The sequence below is a fragment of the Episyrphus balteatus genome, chromosome 1 (assembly GCF_945859705.1).
Source record: "Episyrphus balteatus chromosome 1, idEpiBalt1.1, whole genome shotgun sequence".
NCBI lineage: Eukaryota > Metazoa > Arthropoda > Insecta > Diptera > Syrphidae > Episyrphus > Episyrphus balteatus.
In genome coordinates, this window is record NC_079134.1 from 158,461,093 (window position 1) to 158,484,104 (window position 23,012).

General features: G+C 28.2%; 5 protein-coding genes across 6 annotated transcripts; 2 read left to right on the top strand and 3 right to left on the bottom strand.

The window, feature by feature from the left end:
* The first annotated feature begins 1,462 nt into the window (after positions 1-1,462).
* Positions 1,463-2,494, top strand: LOC129906942 (uncharacterized). The gene is made up of 2 exons (XM_055982937.1): positions 1,463-2,004; positions 2,062-2,494. Exons 1-2 carry the CDS (start codon positions 1,546-1,548, stop codon positions 2,335-2,337), a joined length of 735 nt encoding a protein of 244 aa, XP_055838912.1. The 5' UTR covers positions 1,463-1,545; the 3' UTR covers positions 2,338-2,494.
* Positions 2,495-2,541: 47 nt separating this feature from the next.
* Positions 2,542-7,453, bottom strand: LOC129906943 (uncharacterized). Its single transcript, XM_055982938.1, has 2 exons — positions 7,169-7,453; positions 2,542-2,817 (listed from the first exon to the last, which is right to left on the bottom strand). Exons 1-2 carry the CDS (start codon positions 7,327-7,329, stop codon positions 2,610-2,612), a joined length of 369 nt encoding a protein of 122 aa, XP_055838913.1. The 5' UTR covers positions 7,330-7,453; the 3' UTR covers positions 2,542-2,609.
* A 111-nt stretch (positions 7,454-7,564) lies between these two features.
* Positions 7,565-8,205, bottom strand: LOC129906944 (uncharacterized). 2 transcript variants are annotated; one of them, XM_055982940.1, is made up of 2 exons: positions 7,978-8,205; positions 7,565-7,929 (listed from the first exon to the last, which is right to left on the bottom strand). In XM_055982940.1, exon 2 carries the CDS (start codon positions 7,892-7,894, stop codon positions 7,661-7,663), a length of 234 nt encoding a protein of 77 aa, XP_055838915.1. In that variant the 5' UTR covers positions 7,895-7,929; positions 7,978-8,205; the 3' UTR covers positions 7,565-7,660. The 2 variants fall into 2 exon arrangements, with proteins under 2 accessions (XP_055838915.1, XP_055838914.1); XM_055982939.1 differs by having other exon boundaries at positions 7,565-7,907; positions 7,978-8,204.
* Positions 8,206-10,602: 2,397 nt separating this feature from the next.
* On the top strand, positions 10,603-11,663 carry LOC129911610 (uncharacterized). Its single transcript, XM_055989464.1, has 2 exons — positions 10,603-11,112; positions 11,434-11,663. The coding sequence occupies exons 1-2, from the start codon at positions 10,868-10,870 to the stop codon at positions 11,567-11,569; spliced, it is 381 nt and encodes a 126-aa protein (XP_055845439.1). The 5' UTR covers positions 10,603-10,867; the 3' UTR covers positions 11,570-11,663.
* A 2,862-nt stretch (positions 11,664-14,525) lies between these two features.
* LOC129905946 (uncharacterized) lies at positions 14,526-15,182 on the bottom strand. The gene is made up of 2 exons (XM_055981571.1): positions 14,756-15,182; positions 14,526-14,689 (listed from the first exon to the last, which is right to left on the bottom strand). Exons 1-2 carry the CDS (start codon positions 15,097-15,099, stop codon positions 14,569-14,571), a joined length of 465 nt encoding a protein of 154 aa, XP_055837546.1. The 5' UTR covers positions 15,100-15,182; the 3' UTR covers positions 14,526-14,568.
* Positions 15,183-23,012: the final 7,830 nt, after the last annotated feature.

Consider the following 23,012-nt stretch of genomic DNA (forward strand, 5'->3'; position numbering starts at 1 on the left):
ATTCGAAAAATATACTTTGATTTCTATAAAAAAAAAACTTTTTGACTAGTGAAATCGAACAAGGCATGCGATTTTTTCTTTAAAAAATACATACATATTTCCAAATTTTTCTTTTGAGAAGTCAATTTTTTGAAAACGGGTTGGTGAAATCTTTTGAAATTTTATTTTTTAAGTGTTTCGAAATTAATTATTTCTTGAAATAATAACAATTTTTTTTATATAAGTAAATTTTTATATGTACAATTTTTTTTATAAAAACGGCTCTAAATAGTTTTTTCTAAAAAAAATCCTTTTTAGAGCCCCCGCACACTACAGACTTTCTATCGGCCGATAGTTTAGTCGGGCTGGGCTCCTAGTGTGCGCACAGGGAGCCGACTAAACAATCGGGTCGCTAGGAAATATTTTAGTTTGAAGGCAATTGTTTAGCAAAACAAACTTTTTTTCGATCAAACAAACTTTTTGATCGGCCGATACTTAATCGTTGTAGTGTGCGCACTTTCATACATTTTCATTCTTATTAAAAGACCGACTAAACTGTCGACCGATAGAAAGTTTGTAGTGTGCGGGGGCGCACACTACAACGATTAAGTATCGGCCGATCAAAAAGTTTGTTTGATCGAAAAAAAGTTTGTTTTGCTAAACAATTGCCTTCAAACTAAAATATTTCCTAGCGACCCGATTGTTTAGTCGGCTGCCTGTGCGCACACTAGGAGCCCAGCCCGACTAAACTATCGGCCGATAGAAAGTCTGTAGTGTGCGGGGGCTCTAAAATTTGTTTGTTAAATAAAAGAATTTAAACTACATACTTTTTTTTCATTTAAAGATCTGTTTTGTTTTTTGTTGTTTTTTTTTTTTATTCTCTTGTATAAAAAATCTTGAAATTTTTAGTACCTTTCATTTGATTTCTATTAGACCGCCTACTTACACTTTTGATCTGTTTTATGTGAACTTAAATCTTTCTTAAAGAAATAAACCAGAAGCGCTTTTAACTTAACTTCTTCTTCTGATTTGATTCTGCGCTACAAAAATATCTTTGCCATGAAATATATGAACCTTCTTCAGAAAAACCTGCATATACCTAAACAAAAAAAATAATTCAGGTTCAACAGTGCAAGACACTCTCAGACTCTCACACAAAACCACTCGAATAAAAAAGAAACCAAAAAAATAAACAAGAAAAGTGTCGTGTCGTGATTGTATTTTCATGGAAATAATAATAAAATTGTTGTTATTCCAAGAAATAGGAGAAAATATAAAATTGGAATTTATTTTTCAAGGTCTTCTTGAAGAGGACTTTACTCACTTGAGAAAGGCCCTCGAACACGAAATGCTTTAACAGTTAAGAATGCATTATTTTATACTAAGAAATACATCATTTCATGAGTCCAATTTTTTTTTTTTTTTAATTCTTTTTCAAGATTTCATCGAATTGTCTTTCAAAATTACACTTAATTTTTTCTTTTGTCAAATATTTGATTGTTATTTAATTTTGTTTTGTTATTTTTCGATTTTTTTTTTCAAAAGTTTACTGAATTATGGCATAGCATGGCCAAAAAGTTTCGATGTCTTAAATGTTTAAAAATTATTGAATGTCCTTCATATGACAGAGCTATTCTTATAAAACACATTAGAACTGATCATCCAGAAATTGATCTTCCAGATGATGAAACAATGGAATATTCAGAAAAAGAAGAACCAACTCCTTCAAAAGCAGTCAATAACAATCAGCAACATCTTGATGAAATTGTTACGCCTCCTCCACCACGTGAACAACTATTTCCTGATATAAATATTCACATGGAAGAAACAACTATTCGAAGTCCAGAATTGAAACCAATCTACACGAGAAAGTATAAAATAACCACTCCTCTAACGCCTCGAAGTCCACAAAAACGGAAAATGTACAAAACATCAATCGAAAAATGGCGCCCAGCTAAAGGAATGATTTATTGTCCAAAGTGTGGAGCTCACAAAAAGCCTATTATTAAATCTAGATCTGAAAAGGTAAAAAAGTCTTTACATAAAACGAAAGTAAAATCTTTAAAAATACTTCATTGACAGTTGTCATATTCGACAGTTGGAGCTGCTTGCATCTTAACTTGTTGGCCCTTATGTTTTCTACCTTGTTTTTTCCAAGGCCCTTCACGAGATTATCTTCATTGTGCCGAGTGTCATAACTTTCTGGGAATGTATGACAAACAAAGAAATTGTGTTAGACCGAATCGAGAATTCGTCGAAATTGATGGCTGTCAAGAAGGGACATTTAAAAAATCGTTTGAAAATAACCGTCCACAGGATGATTTCAGATTGCGTTCAGAGAAAAGAACAAGTGTTTAAATTTAAGTGTTGGTTTAAAAATATAGCTATTAAAAAACTTTTTATGAAAAGCTTTTATTCGACACATTGGAAATAGTAGAGACAAGAACCAAATCAATATTGCAACCAGTCTCACTCAAACTATTGTGAAACTTAAAAAGCTTTTAACAAAAGTTGACACTTTATTGGCTTAATCATGCAAATTGTTTGAGGAAAAGATAAAAATAATTATAATATTTATTGTTTATTATACAATGAATGACAACGTGGCAAATTTATTGTTTTTCACTTAATTATGGTTCAGATTGTTCAGTTTTATTTTGTTCGGTACTTTTTTGTCTTTGGTAATTTCGCCATTGCATATCTTCATCGAGTGCTGCATGTCTTGATTTGAATAGTTTTCGTTTATACCAACTTAATTGAATATTTCGACCGATATAACATCCACATTTTGAACAGTAGTGATTGTAATCATGACGTCCTTCCCATTTAATTGGAGTGCTAAAAACGAAAAAAGGTTTAAAAAATAATAAATATAAAAATTAAAATAGTATAGGTAATGTTTAAAGGTACTAAACTATAGCGTAAGGAAGTTTATGTATAAAAATATCAAATCTTTTTTTTTTTTATTTTTTTTAATAAAAAAAAAAACGTCTCTTGCCAAATGCATTTAAAAAAATGTCTTCTAAATCTATCAACTGAGCCATCAAAAGTAGGGATGCAACATCGTTAAAAAAAACATCGATGTTTGAATACATCGATGTTTTATTTACAACATCGATGTTAAAAAAAACATCGGTTCTATCTTCGATACATCGATGTTTTCCCGATGTATTTTTGTTGGACATAAATACGTTCTACTGTATCTAAAGAACAAAATATTTATGTCTTATCTTTTTAAAACCCAAAATTGAATTCAATTTTTAGGTACCACAAAACAGACAAATTTATCAACAAAATGAAACATATTTTCTTAATACGATTTTCGATTTTATTTATATATAAATACCATCAATTCTAATCAAATGGAATCAATTTTTTAACGTTCAGAGCTCTGAACGGAACTCACGAGCATGTCAATAATGGTCGCCATAGGCGTACACACCATTGGGCCAAGCGGGGCGGTGCCCCGGGGCCCCAACTGACGCTAGGGCCCTGACTGGAGACAATGCAGAGAAGGAAACTGTTATTATAAATAAAGTAGAAAAAATATTACCTCAGGGACCTCAAAAAATGCTACTAAAATAATCTAAGCGACCAACAAATAATACTTCTAGGGCCCCCAAAAAAAGAGAAAGGCGTATACATATCCTTTTTAAAAAAATGTCTATATCGAAATGGCCCCTTAAAATTAATATTGCCCCGGAGACCCGGCAACTCAAGGTACGCCTCTGATGGTCGCGTTCCGATTTCTGAACACACAGAAACAGTCTTTTTAATGAGACATGAAAAAAACTTTGAAGCTTTGAACACTAGACAAAAAAGATTGAGTTTGAGAGTTCAAGTTCTGTTATTATGCAAAAAAAGGAAAAACGAGTAACAAAATGAACGATGTCGATGTTTTGCAGATTTAACGTCGATGTATCGGCGATGTATCGGCTTAAGAAACATCGATGTATACATCGATGTATACATCGATGTTTTTAACAAAAACATCGATGTTTTGATAACATCGATGTATCGTTTGCATCCCTAATCAAAAGAAAGGCCTCTTTAAACTCCTATCATAACTGAAAACCATAAAATTTTTTGTAAGATTGCTCTATTATTTAAAATTGACTTTTTGAAGTGAAAACTTCTTTAGTATTGTAGTGATTTGAAACAATATGAAACGAAAAAGCGACAGGAAAAATCAATTGATTATAACTTTTTTGTTTTAAGAGATAGCTGAATGAAATTTATACTGTAGATAGGTAATTAAATAAACTATAAATTTGCCAAACTTTAATTATTTTCATATTCAAAATTCTGAGATAACTGTAAAAATATGCTTTTTTTTTCTAAACTCGTTATATCTTTTGATCTAGAACACATACAAATTTTATTAAACTTTAATACGCATGCTGATAGGGTAAAAGCGGGTGAGATGGCATACCTTTTTTGTTTTTGGCATATTTTTCAAAGTAAACCACATTTCATATTTCTAACAATGCAAAAATGTTCTATATTCAATATCCAACGTATTACTTGTTTTACAGAATTTTATCTTTTTAATTCATATTTTTAAATTAATTTAGCAAAAAAGTTTAAACAAAACCTACTCCCCCTATAGGGTGGGTGAGATGGCATACCCTGGTAGGTGAGATGGTGCATGAGTTTGTTTTAGGTTTCTATTGCCACATTTATTTCACAAATGGTTGAACGATGTTTAGGAGTCAAGCACCAATGCATGCCATATAAAAGATTGATAAATTGTGTTTAATGAAAATTTGAACTTGGCTGAAAAAAAATATTTTGGGGGTGATATGGCACATTCTAAAACTATACTCAAGTAAAAAAATTTAGTACGGAATGCGCCATTTCACCCGCAAAAAACTGCGCCATATCACCTTTTTTCGCATAATTCCTATTCGTAAGCACCCATAAATAAGCAGATAGAACTAGAGCTCAAATTTTACCTGCAATGTATAACTTATACTCTCTTGTATGTATTGGGTTATCAAGGGCATCTAAGATCCCAAAGACTCACAAAATATAGGAACAAAAAAAAAAAAGAGCGAAAAAAAAATTCGAAAAAAATCATCACATTATTTGCTTCGAAATTTTTTTTAATTTTTTGTATCACAGACAAAGAAACGAATACTGGCTACTTCGATGTAAAATATTTAAAGAAAGCTAAAAATATTTTTCATACATTTTTAGAGCAAAAAATTAACAAGGTATTTAAAGTGCGCCATCTCACCCACTTTTACCCTAATATTACCTTTCATTTGATATATCACATAAAACGGTACGTGCTCTACAAGTTACAAAATTAAATTAAATTGAAAAACTTGAAAAATACCTCAAAACACCTGTGGAGATCTGTTGCCGATGACCAGCGACCAGTACCGTATTCTCAGTTTGAAATTTCGACAAAAAAAAAATTCTTACTTTTTGTAGGCATGGTAGAAATATGATTTAAGCGACATACATATACAAGGTGAAATAATAAGCTTTCACATGATATAAAATTTATTATAGGTTGTCATATAAAAAATATGGATTTAATGGTGATAGAATAAAAAAAAGTAAAAAAAAGATTTTTTCGATTTTATTTTTGTAAGAAAAATGATTTTTTAAGCTTTCACTTCTACCACGTGTGAGTTGTACACATGATTTTGTTTACATTTGAAAGCAGATCAAAGTCTCGAAATAAGTTTTGGGTTAAAGATCATAGTGTTCATAGTGAAGAACACAAAAATTACAAATTCATTTTTTTTTAATTTTCGAAAAAATTCCAAACTGACTAAGCAAACTTTTTTGGCACTTTCCATCATCATAATGTCATGTATGACTGTCTCGACTAAAAAAATATATATTGCAAATAATATAAAAAATTGCATTAAAAAAATGTTTACATTAAAAAAATTAAATGTCTAATATTCGTCGAAATCCTTACAGTTTTAACTAATTGACCTTGCTTTAAAATTAATATTATACTAATTTAAATAGCAAAATCGAAGAAATTTGATTAACATTTTTGATACAAAATAAAAAAAAATGCATTAATTTTGTTATGTGCAGAAAGCAATAATTTTTTTTGGATACAAACTTTTTTATCTGCAAGAAAAAATGTATGTTTCAATGCAATATTTTTGTTTTTATTTGATATTTTATTTTTTCAATTGCAACTCTGATCAAATCACATGTTTCATTTTCTGATTAAAAAATTTCAGTGATTTCTTATTGAATATTTAACAGTTAAAAACATAGATGTATTTAAAGGTTTCAGGGGTAATTTTAACAAAATGAAAATCTAACTTAAGTAAAGATGGAAAGTAAAAAGTAGAAAGTAAATTAAATAAATTTTGTACATGTGTAGGCACAAATATTGTAAATTAGAAATAAAAAGAAGAAAAATTATATTCAGCTAACAATAATCCTTTTTATCAAAAAAAAAAAAAACAAAACTGACTTCTATAAATCGAAACTTGGATTTTTTTAGTTTTCTCATGGATTCTAAAAGTTGACAAAATTTAAATGGAATCACACTGCAGGCGCCAGCAATCGAATAAAAAGAATTATCAAAATTGGTTCACCCAGTCTAAAGTTATGAGGTTACAACATGAAAACATGTAGAAATTTTTTAACAGCATGCCATCCCATAAAAGTTTAGCCACCATCTTAATAAAAATGCATCAAAATTCAATATTTTTGTGCGGCTATATTAAAAATCGAATATCTAATAAGATTAAGACCAAGGCCAATTGACTTATTTATTATTGTTGAAAGGATTTTTTTTTCTGTAACACTTAATCTACAAAGATTAGCAAATAAGTTAATTTAAATATCAAATCGAATAATTTGTGGTTCACTTTGACGTATACGTAACATTTTTTCTTGTACGAAACTTAAACTGCTAATATCAATATTTCTATCGCTAAATTTCAAGCATTTCAATTTTACCTTCATTGTTGAAAAAAAAAATGCTTTAAACAATACATTAAACAAATCAGCATAACATTTATGGTACATTTGGTGAAATAAATTTACAAATCCCGCATTTTTCATTAATCTCTCATAGACATTAAAATAACAATCATACAAAACAAAAACAGTCACGCCTTAATAATTCGCAAACAAAACTTACACACATTTTTTTGTGTACACTATTGTTTGCATAAATTAAAAATAAAATACAAATACTCACCAACATAAACAACAATTAATAAGTCCAACAATTTTCTGTATACAGGTGACTGCTTCCAGTCGTAATGTACTCAAACCGACAGCATTGCATGATGGGCAATTTATCTCAGTTGGTTCTCTTTGGAGATGACCAATTTTTCCTGAACTTGGTGCTGAACTCATATTTACGTCAAAAAGAGCTTACAAATTAAAACCGAACACTTTCACTTGTTTGCTCAAATAGCAAATTTTTTTTATCACGTTGGTGTTCTCATTTGATCTGTTTCTCTGCCCAGAACACAATCGACTAACTTTAAAAAAAAAATCTAGGAACAAGATCGGTTGTCTTTAGAAGCTTTGAGTATCTTTTTTCATCATCAAAAAGAGTCTTCAACACTCAAAAAAATTCTCTTAAAAATGTATCTTTTGGATAAAGCGTTTTTATTTTTATTTATTTTTTTTTTGAGAAGCGTAAAAATAATATCAAATTTGCATAGAAAAAAATATTATATCTCTAAAGTTGTGGCCGGCGAAAAGTGCCCAGATATTCGCCACAACTGGAACAGTAATGTTGGCGATAACATCTAAGGTATTTCCTCCTCACGGTGGTCTTGCCCTGGACCTTACAAAATGGACAAGTGACCTCATGTGAATTTGGACCAACTGCAAAGTAGAATACTTTTGGGGCTACGAGCAATCTAATTGGCACTGGCTCATCTTCCACAAGAGTTGTCTGAACTTCTGTCATGTTTATCGGTTCGCTAAAAAATTTGAAAGAGCTTTCTATTATAAAGTTTTATAATTCTTTTATAATGACCATGATATTTTTACTTTGAATTTTGAGAACAGGTTTTTTGTGTTGTCTAACGCGTCCAGACTCCAAAATACTGATCTTTTTCTATACGAACACTTTTTATTATTTTTTTTGTGGCGATCAGTCACGGCGCGAATGTTCTAAATTTTTATTTCTTACTGAATTTCAAATTCATCTCAATATTGCGACCGGGCGTTGACTGCTCTGCTGAAATGTTTGCTTGTTCTCTGCTGCCGATATACATTTTTGTTTGTTGGAAGCTTTTTTTTTCTAAAGAGCTATGATTCTAGATAAAAAAATTTATGGAAGAAGGGAAATGATGTAAGCACATTTGAATGAGTCTATCAATTGGAAATAGCAGAATTACAATACGTGAATTGAGTTTTAATTTAATTATAAAAATTAAAAAGAAATACCTACAACAAATTTGCATAATTTAAATGCACGAAGCACGACTGGGTCGCACGTACTTTAAGTCTAGTTGTTTGGTACAAAGCTAAAATTTACTATGCAGGTATCTTGGAGTTTTGTTTACGTTTCGTAGTGGTTTAAGAATAGTCGTTATTATCAGTCTAAATTGTAATTTACTTCTACCGCCATCTAAACTTAAATAAAACATTTATGTTAAAATTATTTTAAAATTATTAATTTTTGACAAATTAAAAATCATTTGCAAGCCCATTTCTTGATGAAAAGTCACCAAATTTTTAAAAATAAAAAGGAAAAATTTCAAAATTGTACTGATTACAAAAAAACTCGAAGAAATATAGAAACTTTTTGGACTTTGTTTTAAAATGTTTTCATTAAATAGTAATAGTTATATCCATTTTTAAAAAACTATAAAAAATTGTAAATTTGGTGTAAGAAATGTAAAAAACATAAAAAATGGTATAAAACGGTAAAAAGAACGTAAACAAAATCGTATAAAACACTTTATTTTGCTGCATTGAGTTCTAATAAACCTTTATAAATCATGATTAATTAAAAAATATTTCCAAAGTGATTATTGGTATGTTTTTTCTAGAGCAAATTATCTCATTTAAAAGAAATTTCCTTGACGATTTGACATTCAAAATGAACTTTATTCTAAAATTATCTCATTTGGTCACTAATGAAAACAGGTTATAAAATTCCAGTTCCACAAACAATAAACTTCGTAGAGTTGAATTTTTTGCCCCTCAAATTCAATACAATTTTTTTGCAAACCTTTCAGAACACGGATTATGATCTTTCTTTAAAATATTTGTATCCATTTTTCTACAGCAAAGTTCTGTCAAATTACCAACTAACTTTAACTTTCTTCTAAGAAATTTGTCGGGAGAGAACATGAGAAGAATGTCATTACCTATTGTAAGTAAAAAAGTGGACTAGTTGAAAAATGTGACGTTTTTTGAACCACGGCTGAAATAAAATGCGGTAACCTTTCCAAATTAGATCTTAGGTTATTACATTAACCCAAACTGTCCAAAATTTAAATTTGGTGCAAGTCCTTTAACATTTGAAAGGTCGAGGAAATTAATTCAGATTTATTTTAATGAATTTAATGAAATTAAATAAGTAACCATAGTTCAAAAATTGTAGTGTTTTTCTTTTTCTCCAAAAAGTTGAAAAAAAAATCATTTCTCTTTTTGTTATGGCTTTCTAACAAAATTTCATTGTTTTTTACATGTAGGTACTTAATTTTGAATTTTTTTACATCGAGTTTTTTACATGTAAAAAACCAACACTGCTTGGAAACATTGATTTTTTTGTGCCCGCACGTTGATTTTCCCGATATCTTTTATAAGTAATATTATATATAAACAATAGGTACCCTTGTACGCAACAGACTCAACTATTATTAAGAAAATAATGACGTTAATATGTGTAGGTTAGGTACCTCTCTCTCATCAGGAAACAGTATTGCCTTTGTGTTTAAATATTGTAAATAGATTTGAAAACTCAGACATTCCCAAAAAATTAGTAGTGTCAAATTTTATCTCGTCAAAATTTTGTGTTCAATATTTATCACATAGGTTGTTAACCTTAAGATTTTAACCAAGAATAAACCAAGAAATAACCGATGATTTTTGTAAATATGCATCCGTATGTAAATAAGTTTTATAGGGTGACGCAAAAGTATTGCCATAATGTGAATTAGCTACCATTTTGTTAGAAAAAACATTGATTCCGTTTTTTTATGAAAAATATATAATGAAGATGCAATATTAATGTCATTAAATAAAAAATATAATGGCATTTAAATCAACAAATTCTCAAAAACACATTTCGTTTGAAAAACTATAATTTTTTTTTTGTGGTTTTTGGCATTTATTTCATACTAATTCTATTCATCCAATTTACTCGATAAGCTCCAAAAATAAATACGAAAAATAGCCTCAAAGAATTATAGAAAATCCTCGTAATAAAAAAGGAACAAAAAAAAAAATATAATTTTTGCTAACACTCCCTCTATTTAGTTAGACCTATTTGAGTTTAAGTGAACAGCTTCAATAACTTCACTTTATAGTTTTTATTTAAGACCATTATTTCTTTTGTTAATTAATATTAATAAGAAAATAAAATTGAATTGTATTAAAAAAGTTCCTTTATTTTGTATTAAGAATTAAGAACTCTTGCAGTTTTTTTTTTTATCATAGAATTTTGTATCAAAAACTAAACATGTTCTAAAGCTCTCTCACATTTCAAAGCTTTTTTCTCTTCAATCTTTTCCCTCAAATATCTAGATTCTTAATTTTACCAGATCATATATGAATGTGCGGGTACGATAGTAGAGTCGAACTGATCTGAGCGATGATCACGGTAATCATTTCTCGCACTTTGTAGTTCAATTTATTTGAATTTCGGTTCATTGTTTTTATTTTTGTTTACATTGTGTCTTCTTTGTAAAAAAAAACAACATCAATCATGACTCAACCATCAGCTGATAACGTAATTAACAATCAATCATCCGACGATGCCAACGAAAAAATCAAAGAACAAAAAATACTTGACAATTTTGCAACACCATTAGTGGGACAATTTCTTAACCTACCCAAAGAGCCGGTAGAAATAACTTGTCCGGCATGCCATATCCGCGCGCCATCTGACGTCGTGCATGACCTCAAATGGTATACTGGCACAATCAATGGAATCTATTCATTTCTCTTTATGTAAGAAAAGTATTGTTGTTTTAATTTGTTTTTTTTTTTATTTATTTAATTAGACAGTAATTTTTATTTTCCACCCACTTCCAGTGGGAATAATGATGTCATGACATCGTTTTCTGTTATGGAAGAGTGGGAGAATTTTGTCATTTTTTCGATAGAAATAAAAAAATGAACACTTGCATCTCCCACTGTGATGGGGATTTTACTCTTAACTTATATAGTTCTTGAATTTTTTTTCTTTTGTTTTCTTTTTTTTTTTTGAGTTTTGTAGATTTATTTATATTTTTTTATTTTAAAAAATGTTGTTTTTATTTTTTACTTTAGATTGGGCTGTTGTTGTTTCTGGCGAAGTTTCTCACATCCATGTCGGCACACCGACACGAATCATTACTGCAAGAATTGCGGCTGCTACTTTGGGCGCGTAATGAAACCAAAAAAATATCTAAAGAATTCAAAGTGATTTTACTCGAGTTTTGCATTTTTTTCATTTTCTGTTTTATTTTTTTATATTTTTTTGTAGTATACACAAATCGAAAATAAATGAATTTATTTTTGGAAAAAAAAATAAATCAATATTATCGCTTTTGTTTTCGTTTTTCTTTATTTTATTTGAGATGTTAATTATGTTTGGTTTGGAAATTGGGATACCAAAAAAACATTTATTTTAAAATAACAAAAAACTAGAAGGTTAGAAATGAATGCAATGAAAACGTTTTTTATTTTTGGCTTTTTTAGCAAAATCGGGATTTTCAATTGAAAGTTTGAAACAATCAATATTGTTTGTTGTCTGAATTGTAAAAATAAAATTTTTATTGAAATAGTACATAAATTGGTAGCCCAATTGTTAGCTAAGATAAATCCCAACTTACAGAAGTCAAAGTGGAGACAAAGAGTTGCCAGGTGTCCGCAAACAACAAAAATTAAAAAATACATAAAAAAGTATTTTACCTAGCTAGATTCTGAAAGTAAGTATTATTATACCGCTTATAACACTGGTCGGCATCGAAAATGGAGCTTGAACCAAACCATACTTTTCTAAAGGACTTTTGTGTGCCGATTCCGAATCTGAAGTCAAAATTTCACTGGCAGTCAAGTTTTCAAAATATTTAAATATTAACAGGTCAAAAACGCTTTTTTGTGATACTTTTGGCGTTGAATTTCATTTTCATCACCGTTAAATTTTTTTTCGCAAAACTACATATGCAATACTCAAAAGCCATATTTTATCGTCTTAAATACGTTTATTTTTATTTTCAAAATTATTAATTTTCTAAAAGATATTTAGTATAGTATATACATTATATATAGTGTAGAAATGTAGGTATGATATCTCAAAATCTTGGTGGTTAAGGTAACTTATGGTTTTTAAAGCAGATTTGAAGTCAATTTCAGTTTTCGACTCCTGATTCGGTTGAAAAAATAGCAAAATATTACGGAAAAAAAATATTTTTAGATCAAATGTCAAAAAACATTTAATTTAATATTAGTTTTTGGGACTTTATAGCTAAAATTTTGATGAGCAGAGCTCAAAACCTAGACGTGATGGAAAAAATCTGTAAAATGTTTTGAATTCAGCACACTTAAGTTTATTAAAATCACCTTACAGAGTTCTTGCTCCCGACTTTTTTCGTTTTTTTTTGCCGACCAGTGTTATTATACCAGGAAGCCTAAGGATTGCCAGAGTCTTTGAACCAAATACATTAAATTGAATTTTAGTTTTTAGTGGTTTGGAGCTTAGAATTATAATAAATATTGGTCTTTAAAATATTAAGAGGTAACAAAAAATAAAAGAAATCGGAACGAAAAGGTTACCAGAAGTCATCAAATTTCATAAATTAAAAAGAACACAGTTAACAAGTCGGTCTAGATAAAAACTTAAACTTAGTTTATTTTTAAGCTTACCTAGTAAATTTATTGAAGAAATTAAATCGGAAGAAACATAAATCAGATGTCATTAAACATTCAAACATTGAAAAAATATTTCAAATTTAAACGAACTTGCTCTTCTAGTAAAAGTTTCCTAGAATATTAATTTTTTTTATAGCATTCATGACAGAACAATTTTAATTTAATTTTCTCATTAATTTTACAAGAAATTTAAAAAAAAGTATACTAATGCCCAATTTATTCACTCTCCATTATAGTTAAAGTCACCATTAAATACTGAAAATCTGTCAAATCGCATACGAATTTTAAAATTTCCCTTTTTAAATGGCGACTTTAAATATAATGGAGAGTGAATAAAGTTGTTTCTATAAAATTGAATCATTTATTTCCAAAAAAGTTCTACAGAATATGTTTTTTATAAATTTTGCTAAACACAGCAAAAGAAAATTGAACAGTTTTTTCTTCTTTCTTTTCTGTAAAATTATGTATGTACTTATCATGTTTTGAAAAGAAAATGATTCAATAACAAAAAATGAGGTATGTTATTCTTGTATAACAAAGAATTTTTTGTATTTTTTACTTTTTTTTTTGAAAATTGTTTTAGCTTTTTTCAAATAGGAATTAATTTTTTATAAACAAAAACATTTCTTAATTTAAAAAACAATGGTATGTAGAAGATTAAATGTAGAAGAAATTAATTTTCCACACATTTAAGGGAAATCTACTAATCCGTTAAAAAAAAATTGTTTTAAAATATTTTTAAAAAGTCCAAAATTGATATCTTTTCTTAAAGCATGCTTGTATTATTCCGAAATAATATTTAAGTTATAAAATCTAATTTTCTCACAAGAAATATACCTTTTTACCTTGGATATTTTAATAAACTCTTTTGGTTATCAAGTTGCACGGTTATGCTAAGTCAAGTTCTATAGTAACTTTCAGCGCTACACCATTATTTACAGGAAACAACTCAAGCCATTTTCAACCCCCTCTAATTTTTACACCAAAATCTCTTGACAAAATTTCAACTATTTAAGGCAAGTAGTTTCTGAGCTTTTATATTGGTAATGCTCCCATTTTCAACAATATTTGAAGGTTTTTATTCCATCTCCAATAAAGGCATAATTCTTCCATTCCAAAAGCTATTTCATAGAATAAGATAAATCTGATCCAATCGTACTTTTATTTTCACTGAAACCACCAACAATAGCTACAGCACAGCGCTTTCATTAAAACTTGACACCATTTTCCAATTAGTTTCCTTTCACTTTTGCTTTCCATAGATATCTAAATTATTTATTACTCATGTACGCAAAAATAACAAACATTTCTCATTACTCTTGAAATTCATGACTTCACAGCAAGGCCACAAAAAGAGATTACTTAATTTCTTCTATCCCGCAGCTATAGATCTTGATAAATAAAATACCTCATCTTTGTATCTGCTACAAAAAGCATATCGAAAGTTTTATTGTGAGATTTTTCTATTCACATTTGTTTATAATGTACGAAATTTAAAAAAAAAAAAACAATAAATTAAAAATAACAAAAACACTCAAAATAAAGCAAATTTCACACCGGTCGATCGTAAAAGCTTAAATGACCACCGCACTTATTGCAAAATAAACGCTTGCTTCTGTATTGATTCGATAAACAACAGTACAGGAACGATAGGGAAAATATTGGAAAACAACTGAAAATGATACAAAATAATTAAAAACACCCAACTTTGTATCCTGATTTAAAAATTCAAACTTACCACGACAAAACTGCCAACATCGAGTTTAGCTGGCCAAATACCCCTGACATTTGAACTGTTTCGGTATCAGCTCGAGCACCACAAAGTGGACATTTTATTTGATAGGAACTTGGACCTACAGCAAAGTATTTCAGATGAGGTTTGCCATCTTCGGATGTAGATTTTGGTGCCCATTGCAGCTGATTAGCATTTTTGGCTTCGACAACATCATCAACGGCATTGTCAATAAATGGCAAATTTGCACCTCGCGCCAAACGTATATTGCCAATTATATTGTTGCTTCTTTCTTCGGGTGTTGTTGGTGGGTTAAGGTTGATTTCAACCAATTCTGTGCCTTCTGTCATTTTGAATAAATGTTCCCGTCGTCGCACAACTCAACACACCAATCTGGACGGACTGTCGTCGGACGTTGATCATAGATCTCAGCAATCTTATTACCGATCGTGAGTATCTATACTTTTTTTGCATTTAAGATACAAAATTCAAAGAGAAATTCAGTAAGAGAGTTGAACATAAAGCTTAAAAAGCTTATAGAGAGGCTAACATGTAGCCAAATTTACTATGAACATTTTTTAAGCTAAAAGTAGCTCTTTGGGTTATGGAAATCTTTAAACCAACAGATCATTGACCACAAAAAAAAAATTTGAATTCATATTGCAATCATATTAATTGATCTTGAATAACTTGCAAAAGATCAGTTGAAAAGTGGTCATTAGAACTGATGTTCAACCCTGTCTTAGAGACAGTCTTAAAGTTTTGCTGTGATTTAGTAATATTTATAAGTTATGAATTCTGTGGGCAGTCATTCAACTTCAGCAGAGAGAAGATCGTAATAATTTTCAACTCTTACTTAGCTCCCTTATAAATATACACATTTTAAGATTAAACAAAAAAAAGATGCTCTACCGAAAAAAAAAAAAAAAAAAACAAAAAAATATATTTAACCCTTAACTATAGTGGTGAAAATTTGTGGTGTTTTGAAATGATAAAATAAAATACAAAATTGAATTTTTTTATAAATTTTGTTTTTAAGCATCAAAAGATAACAATTTAAAAAAAAATAAAAAAATAAAAAAAAAAAAGAGAAAATTCATTTTCAACGGTTTTTATTAACTTTTTAAAAGTTGATGTGGGTCCCCTGGACCCACCACTATAGTTAAGGGTTAAATGAATAATACATGAAAGAAGCGTTTGGATGAAGAAGGGGGTAAGTGACATTTTTTGAAAAATGAGGATGCCTTGCGAAAACTTAAATTTCCGTCTAATCTACGTCACGCTACGATTAGTATTTTCTTATTTAGCGCTTTCATTTTTGGTATAAAAGGGTTACTAACAACTAAAAATCGTATAATATGAGTGGAAGAATGGGGTAACAGCACTTTACTCCTTTTTGTGTGAAATAATAAAACCAAGACTTTTTCGTCCGAGAAAAAAATCGCATAATATTAGTGGAAGAATGGGGTAACAGCATTTAACTCCTTTTTGGGTGAAATAAAAAAAACCAAGACTTTTTCGTCCGAGAAAAAAAGATAAAACAGCTTTCTGTTGAGAAAATAAAAAAATTTAAAGGAACAAATGATGTTCATACCAAGGGAACACCATTGGTTTTATCAAAAAGCTTTATCGGAACCATGCGAACAGAAAACAACTATTCAGAATAAAAAGAAAAAAAAATGAATTTTGTTACTTAACCCCTTTGTATTCTTAAAAATTCAAAATACTTATAAGCTTAACTACTCTTTTCCTGAAAAATGTTGTTTTTTTTTAAATATACCGAGCTACTGTTTTGAAATAAAAGTAACATTGTTAAAAAGCTATTATTTTTCTTGTTTTATTAGTTTATTCAATTTTATTAAGATTGGAATACGAAAAAAGTTCTCAACAAAAAACTTTAAGTCCTTATATCTCGAAATTTTGCAAATGTCACTTACCCCCTTCTTCATCCAAACGCTTCAAATAATACATGTAAAGGAGATGGCACATTTTTGGGCCCAGTGTGTGCTGTGTACTAACAAAATTGGTATCTAATGAAAGGTGATAAGCACATTGCGTGGGTAAAATATTTTCAAATTCGTTTATGGGGTTTTGGAGATATTTGAGTTTGAAGTTTCGGATTTCAAAATCAAGATTTCAACTATTCTTGCGAACAATTAATTGTAGAATGCGTAATAATGGATGTACAGAAATAATATTAGTATCTAATGAACAGTATTTCTTATGTCTATAAATCTGTATCAAAAATCTTTTTCTATGTTAAAAAAAATAATACATATTAGGTATTTACTTCTCAAAAGGTGATTTTTTTAATCGAGGCCTTTGGCACATCGAAATATCAAAATATTCAGTGGTAACATGTACTTTTTTTTGCAATTATTACGTAGCTTAATGTGTTACCTTTAATTCTATATATAAAATAGTTCTAGAAATCATACAAAAACCTTATAATAAGCAAAATACACAAAAACTCGCAGAAATATGCCTATTAAATAATAAGAATAGAAACTATAGTTCAGTCAATGGGGAAAAATCCGACAAAAGTTATGACGTCAGCTAAGTTTGAATGCAGTATTGAAGAGGGGTTTATCGCAAGTACAAATCTCAGTTTTCGTATTGTTTGGTATTGCGGGGCGTCCGCCATTTTTAAGAACCCGTAAGTCTCAAAACCTCGAGAACGACTGGTCGGACAGAAAACTTGAAAAAAATTTTAGATTGGAAATATATTGATCTTTCTTTTTCTAGCACATCATTTTTCTGTAGGAGTTATATTTTTTTTTCGACTTCAGATTTGAATTTGAAACATTAAAATCTATTAGAAAAGTATATTTTTGTTCAAAGAAAAAATAAATTCTCAGTTTTATTGAACATTGAAACTTTTCATTATATCATGTTTTCTAATATTTACTTAAAAACATAGTTGGCAACCATATAACCGCAATATTTTAAAATTTTTGATTTTTTTTTTAAAGAATATGAATCTATGAATCCAAATCTAAGATCTGACACCTTTTTGTTATGAATTTAGCCCAATTTCTTGCTTATATACTGTTTTGGAAATGAAAATTCTATTTTAACGCCCATTCTTTCCGCTATTTTGGAGCCGCCATTTTAAACAAAAAAAAGTTGGCAGCTTTTTCTTATTCTCCATACTATTATCATTCAGTGTACCAAATTTCATAACTTTTCGTCCAGAAATGGCCGTGCAAATGAATTTCGACGCCAAAAACGACCAATGGCACCACTGTGCGACATGGCTACAGGGCGATATGGCCCTTTTACCAAATTGAAAATTGTATTAAAAAGCGAAATAATGTTGAAAAAAATTGTCTGTAAAAAATGTTTGAACTTTCAGCTGTAAATATAGAATGAATCTTTATTATATAAATAGGACTTACTAAGGCCCATTTGCTGAAACGAGTCTTAAATATTTATGTGAAACATAAAACCATAAGTTGTACATAGTGGTTTGCACAAACTTCAAAATGTGTCATAAATTGCTCTAAGTTTAACATAACTTAGGGGGAAGAAATAGTAGATCTTAAGGATTTTATGTTTTACTTAAAATATTTTATTGACCAAAACAGAATGAACGCGACTTTAAAAATTGATGTATGTGGTAAAAAAGGAAATAAATTATCAATTTAATTTATAATTTACTCACATTTTTTAGCATTAACCATCTACCGATGGTAAAATTTACAACACACATTTTTGGAACACTGTTAATTTTTTGTTTTTATATTGGTCATATTAATTTTTGACAAACAAAAATATTAACAAAACAAATTCTGTGAAATGAATATTTTTTTTATTAAATTTAACACACTTTTATAGCCACTTTCACTATTTTACACTTTTTTTCTGCAATTAAAATTGCCAAAATAATAAATTTGTTAGATTATTCCCGGTAAATTGCTCAAAAACAGTTCAAATTAACTGACGTTTGTGTCTTTTGACATTTTAATTTGAAGTTCTCAGCGATTTATCGCATGAAAGTAAATCGTTGCTAGGGTGAACATAAATATTTTTTAATTTTATCTGTATGTTCCATTTTTTTTTTAATGAATCCCAAAAATGACCTTAAGTGCCTCATTTATCTATTGCATGTAAAATGCATTTCTTATTAATTTTGTTGTGTCAGGAGTACCTTGCTTACAGTAAAATTTAAACAGATAAAAAGATATCAACAATCAAATAGATAACATTATTTGAAAAAAAAAAAAATACATAGTACATATTATTTAGCAAATTAAATAAACGCATAGCTCAGGTATAAGAGAACTTGGCTTTTCAGTTTTTGATTTCAGTTAAAAAATTAAATTCGCAAGAAGAGTTTACGTGTTCCGTTTTATGGCTAAACATCCCCCAGTAACGTGCAGTTTACCACCAGATTACATGGCTCATATTAATAATCATCCAAGTGTTGGACCAGATCCATCGCGAGTTATTTGTCCATCATGTCATGCTGATGTTTTAACTAATCTTCGACATGAATCAACAACTCGCACTCATGTTTTAGCCATTTTGTTGTGTGTTTTTTTGTAAGTACGAATATAATTAAATTATTGATTTTATCTTGTGAAAATATCAAACTTATTTTATATGTAAATTTGTGAGAGGTACCTACATAAGTGGTACACTATTCAAACATGAAACATGTATCAAACATGAAATTATTCCAAACAATGTTATCTTTATTTTTACAAAAAAAACTAAGCCATTTTAGGAACTTTTTTATCAGTTGTCACAATAAATGAATCACAAAAAGAAATATTATTCAGATTTTTATTGTTAAGCAAAATTTTAAATATTTGTTGTTTACACAATGACTGCTAGATTATTCATCTCCACCAAAATAGAATTATATTAAAGGTTAAAATTATGTCTAGGCTGTAGGAGATTTTATTGAGACTTGACACTTCTATTAAAATAAAATAAAATAAAATAAAATAAAATAAAATAAAATAAAATAAAATAAAATAAAATAAAATAAAATATAATAAAATAAAATAAAATAAAATAAAATAAAATAAAATAAAATAAAATAAAATAACATAAAATAAAATAAAATAAAATAAAATAAAATAAAATAAAATAAAATAAAATAAAATAAAATAAAATAAAATAAAATAAAATAAAATAAAATAAAATAAAATAAAATAAAATAAAATAAAATAAAATAAAATAAAATAAAATAAAATAAAATAAAATAAAATAAACAAAATAAAATAAAATAAAATAAAATAAAATAAAATAAAATAAAATAAAATAAAATAAAATAAAATAAAATAAAATAAAATAAAATAAAATAAAATAAAATAAAATAAAATAAAATAAAATAAAAAAAAAAAAAATAAAATATGTAAAATAAGATTTTTATACAAACGGTTGAAAATGTTCAAAAAAGAAATTTTTTTTTTCAAAATTCATATTTCGAAATCTAACTCATTAAAAAAAATGTTGGTATAGTTCAAATGATCGTAAAAAAAATCCTCTACGCATTATAATCACTAATTCGAAAGCTAACCTCCTTCTTTCATTTAAAAAAACCATTCAAAACCCAGGTTTGAATTTGTTTAGTAATTTTTTAACACATTGGGTCATTCTTGTAATAAATTTATTTATCGTTAACAAGAAACAACAAACCGTTTAGAAAATAATTAATTTTACCATCTTACCCCTATTTACCCTATATAATGATGGAATTTTACAAAATCATTTCTTTGTGTTTTCGGATATATAACCTTTCAAATAAGTTTTGGTAGATTTTTAAATCTCTAGTAGTTTAATTTTAATTTAGAATTGGAACGGGAGAAAATGGCCACCTTTTTAGTGAATGCAACCCGAATTCATCGATTTATAAGACGTTATCACCTCATAGTCAAAACATAATTTTAAATGATCTAAAAAGTGCAAACAAAATTCTATTTTTTTTAAATTAAAAATGCTTTTGTTGCTGTTTGACTTTCTTATAATACCTATATATTTTTTTTTTAATACTATAACCAGGCAATAAAAATGTTGGCTATCCTACTTGACAGTGAAAACACTTATCAGTTTTACGGTAATTCTTCTTTATTTTCTGTTTCACAGAAAAGCAGAATAAGTGGGCTCTAAAATAATAAAATACAACTGATGTTAAAATAGCGAATGACTGATCCATTCATAAAATCGATACTCCCTAAGATAGAAGCTATCTATTTTTGTATGGTAGATCATTAAAATTAAATTAAATATAAGTTCAAGTCCTAAAAAGCGATAAAAAAAGGAAATTCCCTAATAGTCTAAGAGATGGTTGCAAGTTTTCGGACTGACTCTGGAAATGGAATTTTTTTTCATGAAATTGTTGGATAGGGGTGGGATAAGCAAATGCCAAATTGGCAGAAAGCAGACTGGATGGAATAAGCGTGGGTGGGAGCTCAAACTTGCATTTTTTTTTGGAAAAAAAACTTTCTCGGAAATGGGTGCAAAGTGGTGGAGGTGGTTGAAGAAGGTGTTAAAGTGACAATTCCAAAATGGCAGAAAGCTAAGTGGATGGAAAAGGGGTGGCAGAAGGGCGCAAAGTGGTAAATTTTTTTTTGAAATTTACTGACTCGGAAATGGCTGCCATTTTGCAAGTGTGTTCCAGATGGTATGTAGTTTCTAAATTCAAAATGGCAGAAAGCAGACTGGATGGGTTCTATTTTTTTTCAATTTTTTACTTCGGAGAGTGCCAAAAAAAAACTTTTATTTAAAAAAAATATTTAAAAACAACGGCAACACCTTAAATCTTATATTATAACTTTTTCTAAAGCCAAAACCCTATTATATAATAATCTTTTTAAATAATGTTGTTTTTGTGAAAAGTTTTTGAAACAAAAATTTTTAAACTCAAAATTTTAACTTTTTTTTAATTTTTTTTTTGTAACTTTATTTTTTTTTTAATTTTACACGATCAAGCTTTGCTTTTTGTATTTTTATTTAATTGTTTAGCTAATTTTCAATGAAGTGTTGAAAACCAGATGCTAAAATGTCGTATAGTTTTTGAAATAATTAATTTTTAAACTCAAAATTTTTAACTTTTTAAACATTTTTTTTCTCATTTTAATTTTATTTTTAATTTAACGATATCAAGCACTGCTTTCGGTAATTAAAATCAATTTCGTAATCAATTCTAAATCAATTACTGAAAAGCAGATGCTAAAATGTCGTAAAGTTTTTGAAATAATCAATTTTTAAATTCAAATTTTTTTTATTTTTTTTGTAATTTTTTTTCTATTTTAATTTTATTTTTAATTTTACGATACCAAGTATCGCTTTTGGTAATTAAAATCAATTTTGTAATCAATTTTAAATCAATTACTAAAAACCAGATGCTAAAAAGTCGTAAAGTTTTTGAAATAATCAATTTTTTAATTGAAATTTTTTTTATTTTTTTTTGTAATTTTTTTTCTATTTTAATTTTATTTTTAATTTTACGATACCAAGTATCGCTTTTGGTAATCAATTTTGTAATCAATTTTAAATCAATTACTGAAAACCAGATGCTAAAATGTCTACTGCAGATAGCTTTGCCAAAAAGATCTATAACTTTTATATCGACCATTTTTTCACATAACCTCAAAATTTATGTAAAAAATTCAAATAACCGAGTTTTTGGTTTTTATTTTTATCTTTTTCAAAACAAAAATAAATTTCTTACCTTATTATGTCACAAATACACTGTAACTTATTTGATTTCAAATATTATTTTTTCATCCTATTTTGACTTAATATCAAAAAAAGCACCCTAATTTTCAAACGAAAATTTACGTGTTAAAATACCAGCTTTTTTCAAAAAGTCGGTGGGCATTTCGTTCGTTAAAATCACAGTACACATAATAAGGTAATATATTCCGAACGTTGTCAAAATTTGTTTGTCAAAAATGGGCACCAATCTGTCAGGTCGGCCTTTAATTTTTATATTTCAATCGCAGTAAACAGGAAATTTGTTTTTGTTTTAATTTATAAAATGTCATTTAAAAATATTATAAATTGAAAAATAACAAATTTTCTTCGTGTTTCATCGCGGAAAATGGTAAATAATTGTTTAAAAATTAGTGGTGTGCGTCGTTTATCGGTTTTTGTGCGTTTTTCGTCGGTATTTTAAACAATTAAGAATTCGGTAGCTGACATTGGTCGCCAAAGTGTCATGTTTTGACAATCTGGCGACCAATGTCAGTTCGGAATATATTACCTTTTTATGTGTACTGTGCGTTAAAATGTCTACTTTCTGATAGTG